Source organism: Melanostigma gelatinosum (assembly GCF_949748355.1).
Source record: "Melanostigma gelatinosum genome assembly, chromosome: 16".
Taxonomy (NCBI): Eukaryota; Metazoa; Chordata; class Actinopteri; order Perciformes; family Zoarcidae; genus Melanostigma; species Melanostigma gelatinosum.
In genome coordinates, this window is record NC_136649.1 from 17,791,196 (window position 1) to 17,806,420 (window position 15,225).

Consider the following 15,225-nt stretch of genomic DNA (forward strand, 5'->3'; position numbering starts at 1 on the left):
TCGGTTAGTAACCAACATCTGTCTCTCACTCTCTCTTTTACTGTGCAGACCAGAATGAGTGCAAGGACTTTGGTGGCTCAGTGTGTGGTACCTGGCGCTGCGAAAACACCATCGGCTCCTACCGGTGCTTCATGGGCTGCCAACCTGGCCTCGAGGGAGGAGACGCCACAGACTGCGGTGAGTGGTCAAACCGCGTACAGTTAAAGGACTAGCACACCCAATTATGTTCAGAAAAAAACAGGCCAAATGCCCAAAACAAAGAAAGAACGTTGAATGCATTGTACGGATCTACCTATTTTTGTACCGTTCACCATTTGGACTGTAGTTAAAGATAGAGGAGAGCGTATCCTCAAATCAACTCCGAACTCTACATACTCTACAGGAATCTCCCTCTGTGCATAGATCATGATATCTGTTTGGCATGCAGACGCAAAGAGGCTGATGTGAATCAAAAGGATATCAGGTGCTCGAGGTCCTGCACAAGAGGCCATGGGGGAGGAGAGGAAAAGTGGCCTCTGAAACTGGGGCACTTTAGATAGAGGAGTGCACTGTCATTGGAGGCAGCTGATAATGGTCTCCTCCGGACTACGGGGCTAATGGAGCGTCTCTGGCAGAGACACACCGTGGAACCTGATCACCACTGTTCTCCTTGTGAGAGGGAATACTCTGGGCCTTACCTCTCTCCCTCCCCTATAATTGCATCAGCACAAACCTAGCCAGTTACCTGGATTTATTGGCTGAGGTTTGTATTTGTGCTACAACTGGGCCCCACAGTTGGCCAACAAGAACAGACACAAATCTCCTCGACCACCAGAATACATGAAGCTTTCTGTATTTACTGGCAGGATGAGGCACCTCGGGCGTGAGATATTAATGTGGTTTGTTGCACAACGATTTGAGTTTATCCCTCTGTGTTGCTCTCATAGCACCATAAAACAACAAGTCTGCTTTATGAGGAATATGAGAGATAAAAAGCAAAAGGCCAAATATTTTCCACGTATTAAGGCAGAATCCAAACAGTCACCGGAGAGTGACAGACGCGGACGGGAAAGCAGTCTGAGCGCATCCGAATGGAATGATGTGTTGGCCTGCAGATGGAGGCTGTGGGTGTTTGCGAGTGTGTGTGTGTGTGTGTGTGTGCTTGTGTGTTTGTGTTCGAGAAGGAGAACCAGAGACTGTAACCGTTGTAGAGATTGCACTCGTAGTGCGTTGCGGCTTCACATATTCTCATGACCCTGAGTTTTTATTGGAGCATCAACAGATGGAAATCAGGGGAGAATATGCTGATTGGTGACGGATCAGACCTCCGCCCCCTCCATCACCCTGGTGCCGGCTACGTGTGGCTGCCTCCTCACTGCACTTTATGGCGTTGCCTGTCTGGCACCAGCTGAAGAGTGCCGGGGCCCGTAGTGTGATCAGGGCAGATCGAAAGCAGCTGCTGACCTCCGCTCCTTTTAGTGCCAGAGTCAGAACACTGCGAAGCAGCTCATATCGGTTCAAATCAGTGCCGCGATATGACTTACACATTGTCTTACCAGTCATGGCACATGATTGAAAAAGCTTCGCATTTGTCCCTTATGGTGCCACAAAGCTCCCAGTTTAACTATTTTGTATGGGTGTAAACACTCATACTGCTCTGCATTGGCCCAGATTGAGAAGCAAGCCCTCTCACCCTCAGAAGCTGCACACAATAGTCGCTTGTTTCACCTCACGATTGCAAATTACGGGAGATGCTGCCGTCACCCCAATAAAAGTCCGGGGAGGGAGCTCAATTACTCCGGAGTATTTTTTGTCTGCTTGTAAAAAATCATCAAATATTTAAGAAGAGGCCAGACGCTGTAATTTGCAGTTTCTGAGAGGGGCGTTTTATTTTCACTCACCGGCCTTTCGAAGGGGCAGCGGTTGTCTTTGGCCCAGCTCTCGTTCAGATTTGGAGACCATAATACAAAAGGGGAAAACAGGTTTTTTCCACAGCAACTCGTCAGCGGCAACTGTGCTGTGAGGGCTGTAGCTCTGCTCTGATGCTGTACACGGAGCTCCTTTTGGCATGGGAAAAAGGCAGTACGTGTGTAGTTGCAGGTCATTGTTTTTTAGCTTTAATTCACCATCATGCTCATAAACTCTCTCAAGCTATGCCTAGTCTTTAATAAGGCTTTCCCAAAGGCGGAAATTGTCTGTGGTCACAGACTTGCTAACCTCCCAACCCTTTAAATGTATAGAAATGTAAAGACTTTACCATGTGTGTGTGTGTGTGTGTGTGTTTGTGTGATGCTTTTCTTAGAAGTACATGCGTAATATGACGTTTTGACCTCCGCTGTAGTTAGGTTGTAGATTTAATGTCAGATAAAGCGCACAAACAGGCTTCCTTGAAAACAAATACCGCTCCTCACCTTCTCCCAGTCGCGTGTGAAATAACTTCTGCATATGGGTCCAATCAGACGAGGGGTTGCCCAGAGAATACGGGAGTGTGGGCTGGGGAGAGTGAGCCAACAGTCACTGATTCCTATATTCTTGTTGCCTGCCACCATGTGCTCCAGATTAACACATGGCGCGCAGAGACCCACACCATTAATCCACCCCCCCCCCCCCCCAACCGCAGCATCACCGGATCCAGGAAGCTGGTCCTCATTAGGATAGGTGCCTGTTGGACACCTCAGCTCCTCCCACTTCAGCTGAACTTCTCACCCTCTTTCCTTCCTCAGTTTTTCCCTCCAGGCAATTTACAGCTCTGCATGTGTCCTGACGTAACTGATTATTGCATGGAAAGACTAAGAAAGGCAACACCGTGTCCTGCTGGTGTGCAACGAGCTCTTGGTGTTCTCTTATTTTGTATTATTCATTTTCCTCCCACAAACCATCAGCAAAGTGACTTTCTCCTTGGAGGACAGATGGCTGGTCAAGTAATGCTGCGACTGAAACTCCACCAGCCAGAGTTAGATGCACAGAAAAACAAAGGCCTTAAAAACGGTTTTTGGTCTCGATGCTCTCATTCCTCCCCGGGATGATGATCTTGATTGCGTCTCATCACAACATGTGGTTTGCAACAGATGTTGTTCCGCGTCACACACCAATGAAAATCGGCCTGCAGACACTGATTATTTTATATATGAGCGGCGACCTTTTTCATCACCCTGCGCCCAGACCTCCCAGCTGGCGGCCGTTGTCATTCCAACATTCCAAACTCCACTTAAGCTCTTCACACTTGAGGAAATGTTCCTCAAACTCTGACATACAATACGTTTCCCTTTACTCTGAGAATACTCTTGATTGAGCTGTGGGAACATTATTCTCGAAAACCAATTTTTTACTTGCGATATCTTTTAGTACCCAAATAACTTCGCCACTTCTACACCCGTCTGGCATCTCGATCCACAGCTGCAAAATGCAAATCCAATGGGTTGGCGTTTTTCAGTATGTGTCCATCCATGCTCCCTCTATCCTCTCTCACACAGCCATTTGAGCCCACAAGTCTATTCTAGCAATCCTTTTCAGCCTTTCCCGTTAAAGATTTTACAAATGACAAAGGGAATTTTGTCTCTGCAGTTTTATTGGCTTGTGGGAGCCCCTGTCTCTGACCCCGGAGGCATGTTAGAGAAGTGGCCAAGTCAGGACAGGAAGACTGAGAGAGAACTTGTCCCCCAGCGAGCCTGACAAAGTAGTTGCCTGTGTCGGAGGGGAAGACAGGGCCCTGGCCAAGCACACTGTTCAAATCAAATGGCTTGTGGTTTTTCTGGCACCCTGTCTTCTGTTGAGACATCCTTTATGAGTGCTCAGAGGCTAAATAAAACTGGTTTAGACAATATGTGAATGACTGTGCTTTGCACTCCATAAACCAGTTTGCTGTAATTGATGCTGCTGGACTTGACTTGTCTGTTAAGTTGTTCTGCACGTTTCCCCCGTTTTCAGTCTGAATGAAATGGTCATGGAGAGTTGCAATGAAACTAAAAAGTCAACGAAAAATGTAATCAGGCTTCTGTTAAAGCAGACAAAGTGATGTGTCCTCTAATTGCATTAGTGCAGTTCTTATCAATTGTTAATTGTCTGTCACAATGTTCCCAACTTAACGACTTTCAGAAAATATACAAGCACTGAATTTGTTTTGTTTTGTTATTTCTTAACTCAAAAGTACAACTTGTGGATTCTGAAGTTGTAAAACAATAAAAAACAATTCTCATTTTATTCATGGTCAAAAGATGCTGTGACAGACCAACGATTGAAACGGATGAAAAGGACATTTGCATATGAACAAGTAAACACAATAAAAAGTGCAGCAGAACTGAAACAGAGTTAAGAGGTTAGCAGTGACCAGTGGCAAACCAAACTGGCCGGAGAACAAATTCATGTCACTAAAATGTGATTATTAAAGTCTGTGATTGTTTATTAAACAATAACAGTCAGACTCGCCCTCCAGCAGTATCATTCTTTGGCCCCACTGCTCTACTCAAGACGCCAAGAAACAAGAAATTGCTCCCAAATGTTGCCTTTAAAGTGCAAGCGGTAGTAAATCAGCAGTGCTGTTACACGGTCCAGTGTCACCAGCCTCAACAGCCATGTTCCTCTGTCACACACTGACATACAGCATGTAGTCTCTTCACTGGTTTTATTAAAAGCGTTTTATGATTTATTGCCATGCTAAATAACTAACTACTGCAGATGGTCGGCTGCCATCTGCCAGATTTTGGTCCAACGCTCAGAATCCTTTCACAGTACCATTCGAGATCTACAGCTAAAGTCAAACACATTGAAATGGGTTGAAACATGTTCATTGATTAGGATGGGAATCAACTCCTGTCAGAGGGCTGTCAAAACATCTCTTCATGCAAAAGCCTGAACTGTCAGCCATCTTTCCTCAACTGCTTGTAAAGTGCCCGGGTGAATGCTGACTGCTGGCTGCTGGCTGTAAACTCCTCCGTCTCTTTCGTTTTGCCAACATCCCGGTGACCGAAGTGTCACTTCTTACCCCAGTAACACCAGAACATTCACTTTATTGAGTTTTCCAGATCCATGGCGCCACACTCGATTTCACTGTGTTGACGTGGAGGGAAAGACTCTCTGAATCTGAAGTTTGAAAAGCCTTTGAATGAATTGTCTAATCTGTGCACCGTTGCCGGGCATGTTATGATGGCAGTGATTTATGTTGTTACTGTAACGTCACAACGGCAGTGATGTTTATTTTGGAAAATGGAGAGTGAGGTTGTAAATATTAATGTTGTGCTCCCCCTCTCTGTGCGCGCTCGCCTTGCAGATATTGACGAGTGCGTTAATGAAACCATCTGTGGGAACTACGGCTTCTGCGAGAACACAGACGGCTCCTTCCGCTGCCAGTGTGACCAAGGCTACACCAACCCGGCAGGAGACATGAGCAAATGTGTCGGTCTGTATCTGCTCTTCAATAAATCATTTTTTTGCACATTACTTGTTCAAAAATAAGTGTGGTGACACGATATGTTTTTCTAAAACTCCTATGAAATCACCAAAACTAAGAATGAATACTAACAAGTCTGTGTAGCCAAAGCCTGATGAAACTCACTCCCTGCCAACTCACTAGGGCACCAAATGTGTATTACGCCGCGTCTGAAAATAGTCCCCAACGAGTGCTCTATTCAAAACTGTTTGAGTAAGGTTTGCTGAGAACAACAGTGCCCAGATGTGTTCCAAAATCCAAAATCAGATTTGGACCAGTAAGACAAAGGGTCGCCGAATTCATGGCACAAATTTAGAGTCTACAAAGAAATGTCGAATCAATAGGGATTCAATCACTACACACAAATGTCTGTATCCAGAATTCACTTTCATTGATTATTTGCTGTCTGATATGAATTTCTCTTCGAAGAACGAGACGACCAAGATCGTTTTGTGTGATCTCGCTGCGACCTTGTCGGGCGCATGCCGTGTGCGAACGTGCCTGATCCTACTGACCTCACGCCCTCCTCTCCTGTCTCCCTCAGACGTGAACGAGTGCGAGATGAGCTTGGCGCTGTGCGGGGAGGCCCTGTGTGAGAACTTCGATGGCAGCTTCCTGTGCATCTGCCCCAACGACAATGAGGAATTTGATCCCATCACCAGCCAGTGCCGCTCCCTGGGTAATGGAGCAGGACTAGCACTCACTGTGACCCACGGGACTTAATTCTCCATCCCATCATTGGGAGACGGAGTTTTCCCTGATTTAATGAGCCGTCTCTCATTATCCAAACAAGGGTGACGAGGCGGACATGACTTACTCCACGTCTCTTGACCTGGTTGTTTCCATTTGTTTTCTAGGCTGGGGTTGTGGTTGGGTGGGTTGCCTTGGAAAAATTATATTAGTCTAATCCCTCGAACGCATGATGAAGTTACTCCTCCAGCAAATAACCTAAGTGCCTAGTTACTGTGAACCTATTTCCTCACCAAGACAAACAGGGATAAGGTGTAGCCGCTGGCAATTAGCGTTAAAGACACATTGCTCTGTTCCGTGCTAAAATGATCTTAAGTGCAGAGGTTGCAGATATGCAACGTATTGCGATTTCAGAATGACGGAAGGGGGCTTTTGAGTCATGGAAACACCATCCCATCTCCATCTTGATAGGCGTATGTGTACACGAATTGGGCGTATTTACATTATTCGGCGGCGCGCCCTCAGCGGGGATGTTTTTTCTCCTGCCTGGGCACTAAACCCCAGCTATGCCTCTGTGTACCTTTTTGCCACATTCCGCTGTTTGCTTTTGACGTGTGTTAATCAATCATGTGAGAGTGAATGGTGTGTTGACTCACATGCCAGTGTTTCCATTTGGCTAAGCCCGCAGCTTACGGGTGAAATGCCTGAGCCCATGCCTTTGGACAAATGAGCAGGCTCAGCAGTGGCAGGCGAGGGTAACGCACTATACCTGCTGGAGGCATGTGGACGCACTAGATGCTGTCACTGTGTGATTAAGTTTGCCCCCCCCCCCCCCTGACTTACCAAATCCCAACCACCTCCACAGGTGTGCTTCTGTAGCGAGCCATGACCTCTGACCTCCCTGTCCTGAAGAAATGCTTTCTTTGTTCTCCTACAGCTGATATGCACCCGACACCCGCTGCCGGAGTCCCTCATTCCTCCCCCTCAACTGAGGAGAGGAAAGAGTGCTACTATAACTTGAATGACGCCAACTTCTGTGACAACGTCTTGTCTCGCAACACCACCAAGCAGGAGTGCTGCTGCACGGTGGGGGCCGGCTGGGGGGACAACTGCGAGATCCACGCCTGTCCTGTCCCAGGAAGAGGTACGACAATCTGTGTTGACGCTGTAGAATAAAGTGGGTTGAAGATTATACAGTGCGTGTTGTAATATTTTTTCCATCTTGTCTTTCACGAATGAATCCATTTTTTTTATTTTGCAGATGATTACAACCAGTTGTGCCCTCATGGCAGTGGATTATTACCCCTGCCTGTCCCCTCTACACAACATCTGGGAGAACAGCACCCTTACATAGGTACTTTCTAGCATCAATACTTTTTATTATTTTATTGATATCCATGAGCTTTTACAGCTTCCCTTCACACACAAAGTTACATTGGCACAGACAGGTGCAATGTCCATTTTACTTCCACCTGCATAACGTTTTTAAGACATCTACGACACACTGTCTACAGCTAGCCACGGCTTAATGGTATACCTGCCTTCACACCGGACTCATTACATTGACCGTAGTGTGTCTTTACAGCTTCTTTACAGCAGTGAATAAAGCAGGGTGCCACTGTTGTGACTCTTGTTACTTTCCATCTCGCTTATGTAACACCAAGGTGTGAATCTCTGTGTCCCCTCAGATGCAAACGAGTGTGAGATGTTTGGATCAGACATCTGTAAGAATGGACAGTGTTCGAATCTCTTTTCTACTTATACCTGCTACTGTCGCTCTGGATTCTACTATGACAACATCCGGCTTGAGTGTGTGGGTAAGAAATGGCTTCTATTTTTACTTTTCAACATTTGTCTCATGCCAGTGTCTCATGCCAGTGTTTTTGGCTACTCTCATGATTAAAATTGCTGAATCTTGTACCTCATGACTTCATCTTGTAATTCCTGTCTCTTTAAATATGTTTCTAGATTACGATGAGTGTGGGTTTGGAAGCGCCTGTGAAGATGGGGCGTGTGTTAACACGGCCGGGTCTTTCAACTGTTTCTGCAGTCCTCCATTAGTCCTGGACGGCACACGCCGCCGCTGCATTGGCCTCAACGCCACAGAAGGTGTTACAACTAAAATAAATTGAAATGTTAAGTCTCCCTGTGGTATAATTTTAGATATTATTTTACTGCCATTAACCAGGTAGTGATCAACAAAGAGCAAACTTGTAAAAACAATCAATTTAGGGCTGAACCGAATAATCAATTAGCTGATCAGCGCAGTGTTTAGTCGTGGATGGAGGTGGGGTTGCGTCCAGTCCTTACAGGTGAACGATTGTAATGGAGAGTTTAGAAGTTCATTTTGTTCACTTTATTCAGGTGATATAAACAGCTGGATCTTTAGTTTACGCCTTTTCCTCCTCCTCATTCGATCTCCCAGAAACTCTAGAGCCGGATCACGACGTGCACATGGATATTTGCTGGCAGCGTCTTGAGGGGGACAACATCTGTTCACATCCCCTGCAGGGACACAGAAGTACATACACCGAATGCTGCTGCCTGTGGGGCATCGCCTGGAGTGGACAGTGTGCCTTCTGCCCCAGGAAAGACTCCGGTGAGAAGCTGGGTGCACACAAGACAACGACTGTAATTCCTGTCTTTGTATTAACACATCGCTGTTATTAGCATCCAAAATATAACTCCACCGTGTGCTGCTGTCATTCAGATGACTTCGCAGTGATGTGCAACCGTCCTCGGGGAGGAGACACAGACAGTCTGAGAGAGAGGCCAGGATATGAGTACGGTCTTGAGGGGCCAGAGGAGTCTTTTGTTCCTCCATACTGGGACAGTTATGGCGGCCCTGCAGGACCCTATGACATCCCTGAAGGCATTCCTCTCTTTAATGACAATGACTACGGCGTCCAGCAGCCGCTTCCCCGTGTTCCCATTCAACGACCACGAGAGCAGCAGCCACGACCGGTGGATTCCTATGCTGGTGGGTAAATGCATCCTGTATAATATACAGTATTGGACTGTTTACGGAGCTCGATGTGCTTTCTTCCATTTTTCTGTGTCCAATCAGAGCGCTACGATGGCTTTGAGGGTCTCCGAGCGGAGGAATGTGGAATCCTGAACGGGTGTGAAAACGGTCGCTGCGTTCGTGTGCGAGAAGGCTACACCTGTGACTGCTTCGACGGCTACGAACTTGACCTGAACAAGATGGCCTGTATAGGTGCGTACTTTCCCCGGCATCTTTGAGAAGTTCCTCGACAGACCACCCACGTGTAGACTCTGTGCTCCGAGTTGAAATGTTCAGGGACTTTCTAGAGTCAACAGTGAATCCATCACGTCATTTAATCTTGTTTTAAAATGCGGTGTTGAATCTCAAAATCCAGCCGCAGTGAACTTCGGGTTTAAGTCTTTTGGAGCCAGGACTTGGATTAATTTCAGTGAGGTAACCCTTCATGCAGTATATCATCACGCTCAAGGAGAGGCATTGAATTTAACAACCTTGCATTCAGTTGTTTTATGGGAAACTAATGAAAGCAGGGTACTATTTAAAACCACCGTGTGTTACCCTTTGGTCTGAAGGTCACAAGTCACACTCTGCCAAGAGAAAGGAGACCTTGAATGGTTGCCACTCCGTGTATTACATGAGATACTATATCTTCTAAGTGTACTTTGTTTGTTTTGTCAGAAAGTGAGACTTTCTTGTTGTAATGAAATGCTATGATTACAATATTCTGTCGGCGTACATGTTTATCAGCTCCAAGGCCAGACGTTTTCCCAAGGAAAGTGATTGAATGCCAACCCTGTGGAAACATGTGGGAGCTGTGCAGCTCGTGCCATGCCTCCTTTTATAAATATCACCACGAGCATATCCCCAGCAGAACATGACATAAACAGAAGGAGGGTCATCTGAGATGGACGGCTATGAGATGACAATCAGACCTCCCGTGCTGACAAAGGGAAAGAAAAATCACTCGAAGGCCAAAAGGAAACATAATCCAATGCATTGTAAACCATCTTTCTCAACACTTCAGTGCTCGAGATGGCTGGCAAATCAAGTTCAGAGCCCATCTAGCCCGACACGCAACATGACCTCATGTTTGATTAAAGATATACAAGAGGAAATATTACGCAGCATATCGTTCGTGTTGAGTAAAAGCCCCGTACCTCCAAATGTGAGCGTTTGTGAAACTAATTGAAACACTCTGGTTTACTGCTCACAAGATTGTGTAACGATTTCCACAATCTCAGCTCATCTAATAGCTGTTGTGGAGCTTTTGATCATATCACATGATCTTTATCAGGACGTGGAGTTTGCCCAGTTGTCATGGGATTGTAAAGCGATGCAACTGACGATTAAAGAAAAATATGAAAATCCAAAAAAAACAATTATATTAACAAATTAAGAAATGTTCTTCCTTGTTCGTTTAACATTGTTAGCATGGAAGTAAAAAAAGAGGAAAAATGAAAGAAGGGAAGTTAAAGTCAAATCAAAATTATAAATGATTCTAGCATTCGAGTATCCCACTCCTCATATACCCATAAGGCCACTCAGCAGCAGATGTGGCGCCGGCAGATGTTTGAGCTGTGAAATCTCCTTTGCCGACTAACTCGTCATGTCTCCGTTTCCTTGCAGACATAAACGAGTGTGAGGACATCAGCGACAAGGTGCCCTTGTGTCAGAACGGGGAGTGCACCAACACAGAGGGGTCATATAAGTGCACCTGTTTGCCGGGCTTCGTGGCCTCCGCAGAGCCCCACAGATGCATCCCAGAGTCTGAGCTGGTGGAGACAGGAAACTGAGACAGACTGCTGGCTTCTCCTGCTCCCTCAACGATCACCTTACACCCCTCTGCCCTTTTCCCCCGGGGGCCTGGCACTAAACATCCAACAGCAACGCTGAGACGTCCAAACTCGTTTCCCTACACACACACACACACATATACACAAACATACAAAAGCACACAACACATCCATAGCCCCTCATACACATTCAACAGGACCAGGAATCGTGCAGTGAATGTATTACATGGGATTTAGTATTCACCAGATATCCATTTGCCTTAAAGGGATTTTGTGGACTGATCTTTTTTTATTCAGTAACCCCAGGCAATTTGATATGCAGATATATTTTCCACATTATTTTCTCTGTCACTTTTTTGTTGTTGTTGTTGTGTTATTTATTTCATTTGCATGACGGGCCTCTGCAAACATAGAAAGCGAGCTATTTCAGAGGGCATACTTAATTCCTCTTGTTTTATTTGTCTCAGTAATTGACCTCAGAGACAGCGTGGGGAGGAAACAAATGTCTTTTGTCGGAGAAGGAATGTCATAAGAAATCAGCCACTCATGAATCAGTCTGTGCCTCACTGTCAAACCTCTCACCAGTTTTCTCACTCAGTCATGTGATTAGCATTGGCCTTGGACTAAATAAGAGGCCGGGGTTTGATAAACATCAGAAATTCAAAGAAAGAACTTGAAACCACAACCGCCTTTCTATTCTTCAAGATTAAACCCAGGCTGAAGGATCTCCGGACCAAGAAGTGAGAAGTCAAAGCAGCCAAACTTACACATTAACAACGTCAGCCTTTACGTGAGACCTGGACAGACTGTAGATGTATATGATGATCTCTGTAATGTTGCAATAGGTATAACATGCCTTCCTCTGTTTTGACACCATTTTTACAACCTTAAAACCCGCAGTTAAGTAGGGAAACACGGACTCAGCTGCTGATCCCGGCAGTATTACTAAGTCTAGGCTACATGCTAGCCTAACTTCTGAAACCACAGGAAGGTTGATTCAGTTGAAGCTATGCTCAAATATCACAGCTTAAAATGAAAGATCAGTTGCATGTACCAGTGTCGCACAGGCAAAAGGATCCCAGAACTCACATCAGACCATTCCCATGTTTGCATCTCTGAATGCATGTAAAGACACAGGCTTCGTTGGAGAGGTTTGGTATGTTTTGTACAGATCTAGTACTATGTATTATTTTTGTTACATATTCTCTTAATGCATTATACGAATATTTTGTTTGACATAAAACATAAAATGTAAGAAAAATCTGGCATTATAGCTTTGTAGATTTATACATGTCTGTAAAAATGTTTTTTTTGAAAGCATATCTTTTTATGTATGAGGAGAGTGGCTGACACTGTACCAGAGGAACTGTGTGTATACCCTGCCCTGTGGCGCAGACAATGAAATATATTTTTTTGGAAGTGGCAGCACTGTTCTGACGACAGACATTTTTTCTCTTCAAGTTCATTACAAAGACAATGCTTTTGAAATGCAAGCACCGACTTATGCGTGTCACAACGTTAAGGCTAAATATTAGTAATTGTGAACATCATTTCTTTTAGTCTCTGTTGGATCCTTACGTCATGAATGTATCGCAGACGGTATCAGCCTACTCATTTGGTTTCTGAACTCTCACTTATACCTTTTTGTCTTTTATATTCAGGTTTAATGGCATTATCTGTCTAATGGACTGAACTTCTCAGCAACGCAGAAACATAAAAGTCTGATTTCAACTTTGGACGATGGCTATAAGTTCACGACTAATACCCTTAACATGCATTCATAACCTATTAACCGAAAGTTGTACAAATGTTTCCACTTGATGTCCACTGTACTTTACTGTGCTGTTCAAATCATCGGCAAAGTTGGAATATTTAAAGCCTTTTTAAAAGCCGCAAATAACTTGAGATGAATGTCTTGTTGTAAAGCTGTGGTCATTGGAAATATCATGCGCATTCATTTTGTTTACCTCTTGACTGTAATCGCTATCAGTCATCAAAATAAAAACATAAAATATATCAATCTCTTTGAAGATTTTCTTTGACCGTGTGTATGCATATAGTGATTTGCTGCTTGGGAAGTTTGTTTTAAAACAACAGTCAGTATGTTATTTGTAGTGTATAGTACACTATGACTACTAATGATAAGAAAGGCACTATAGACATTCTTGCACCAAGCAGTTTAGTTCTTGAACAGTTGGGTGTGGTATGCACATGCATAGCTGGCACATTATTGTGTAATGTAAGGGGTCAGAGGTGTGTGTTTGGCACTGATGGAAGACATATTCAGTCATTTACAAAAGTAGTAATACCGCAAGGTAAAAATACTCCATTACAAGTAGAGTTGTGACCACCAAATGTACTTTCAGCTGTCAAATGTATTTATCATGCATAAAGACCCCTTTCAGAGTGTTGTATTAGTAAACACTATTGTTGTTGGATTATTGAAGTGTTATATTATATACTAGCAAGTAATCAGCATTTTTTATGGTGCATTTCACCTGATTCATATACAATTTATATATAGATTGATATATAAATATAGTGATATAGAAGCATTGTGTCACACAAAATGGAAATACATTAGTGCACCTCAAATTGTGCTTTCAGTATAAATTACTTGAGCAAATGCACTTAGTTTCTTACCACTCGTGTTTAGGGGTATTTGACTATGGACATCAATGACAAATTTAACATTTCTGGGGACCAGAAATGCCGACTGAATTAATTTTTAAACGAAAAAAATATGATTTAGTCTACGGTTTTATCTCTGTTAATTTCTTTGTCAGAATCATGTCTTAAACTACATCGCCCTCTAACGGCCAAATAGCACATTACATCACTGCTTTCCCATTTTCCATGACTTTTTCCCATTGGTTGACCAGGGAAATAATCCAGATGGATTCTGGGAAATTGTGTTTACCCTTCAACGCCTACCTTCACATAAAGTAAACAGTAGAGGGATCTGCAGAGGAACTTCCCGTAACAAATGTGCTGTATGAATGCTGGGAATACACCCAAAGTAAAGGCAAAGGGTTTGGTTGGACAATCAGTGCAACAGCCAAAGAATACGGGTTAACTGGGTTAGAGTATGGGCCCAATGTAATATGGGGGAATGTTCCTCCGTGGATACTACCAGTGCACAATGTGGATTTAACACTCATAGAAGAGAGGAAAAAATGGATGGAAAGAAAATTGTATGACATTGGACATCAGACTCAAGTATACATCAATAATAATTATTATAACTATATGCAGATTTATACAGATGGATCTAAAGATAACGGGAATGGACACGTGGGATCAGGGGTATTCATACCAGAATTTAGTGTGACAATATGCCAACGAATTAATGACAGATTGTCTGTCTTTACAGCGAATTATTGCAATAATCTTGGGACTGCAATGGGTCGAAGAGGTCAGGCCTGAGAGAGTGGTCATCTGTTCAGATTCTGCTGCAGCTTTAAACAGCCTGAAGACAAAACAAACAATTAGAGAGGATTTAGTGATGGAAATATCTCTGATAATGTTGAGACTTCAAAGACTGGGAATTAATGTTCAATTTTGCTGGGTTCCTGCTCATGTAGGGGTGGAGGGCAATGAGAGAGCAGATATGATTGCAAAGAGAGCACTAACACTAAAAGAAGAGGAGATATTGAAAATTCCTTTTGGAAAGGGGGAAGCTAAAGCATTAATAAGAGAGGCAGGACGGGAGTTATGGCAGAAGAAGTGGGACAACGATAACAAAGGAAGACATTATTATAACATTCAGAAATCCATAAATGTGAAGACATACAAAGGGAAGTATAGAAGAGAGGAGGTCATAATATCAAGGTTAAGGTTCGGACATACAGGACTTAACTCAACGCTGTATTTAATGGCAAAAATAGACTCAGATAAGTGCACTATTTGTAATGTTACGGAAGACGTGGAGCATGTTATCCTGAAATGTCAAAGATACAATTCAGACAGGAACATCTTGAAGCAAAAAATATGTCAGTTGGGACGGAAGTGGAGTTTGGAGGGAGTTCTGGCAGTGGACGGAGAATGGCGAGAGTGCTGCAGAGCACTGTTGCGATTTCTTAAAGAAACGGGATTAGACCGTAGGATTTAGGTGGAAACAGTGAAGAAAAGGTTACCCTGAATCTGCACACTCCGGTACAGTAGGTGGCGGTATGCACCTATACAAGTTGGTTGCGACCCGCCAATCAAATTTAGAGAAGAAGAAGAAGTAAACAGTAGAATACACCTCCCAGAAACCACCTCGCTTCATACGTGTTCCGTTGACTCGAGCTACCGTACCTCTCGTGCACTAACCGTGATGCTAATGTAAACCT

General features: G+C 44.1%; 1 protein-coding gene across 2 annotated transcripts in view; it reads left to right on the forward strand.

The window, feature by feature from the left end:
• LOC306790375 (latent-transforming growth factor beta-binding protein 2-like) overlaps window positions 1-12,907 on the forward strand; it is a gene marked incomplete at its 5' end in the record, with an annotated part of 74,501 nt that extends 61,594 nt beyond the window's left edge. Inside the window, 11 exons of one of the 2 annotated variants that reach the window (XM_079286584.1) lie at window positions 49-177; window positions 5,246-5,374; window positions 5,949-6,083; window positions 7,032-7,238; window positions 7,356-7,448; window positions 7,783-7,911; window positions 8,063-8,203; window positions 8,520-8,693; window positions 8,805-9,074; window positions 9,162-9,311; window positions 10,725-12,907. In XM_079286584.1, coding sequence (XP_079142710.1) covers window positions 49-177; window positions 5,246-5,374; window positions 5,949-6,083; window positions 7,032-7,238; window positions 7,356-7,448; window positions 7,783-7,911; window positions 8,063-8,203; window positions 8,520-8,693; window positions 8,805-9,074; window positions 9,162-9,311; window positions 10,725-10,891 — 1,724 coding nt within the window. In that variant the 3' untranslated portion in view covers window positions 10,892-12,907. The remainder of the gene's footprint in view (window positions 1-48; window positions 178-5,245; window positions 5,375-5,948; window positions 6,084-7,031; window positions 7,239-7,355; window positions 7,449-7,782; window positions 7,912-8,062; window positions 8,204-8,519; window positions 8,694-8,804; window positions 9,075-9,161; window positions 9,312-10,724) is intronic. The other variant, XM_079286585.1, reaches the window with a different exon arrangement.
• Between the last annotated feature and the right edge of the window lie 2,318 nt (window positions 12,908-15,225).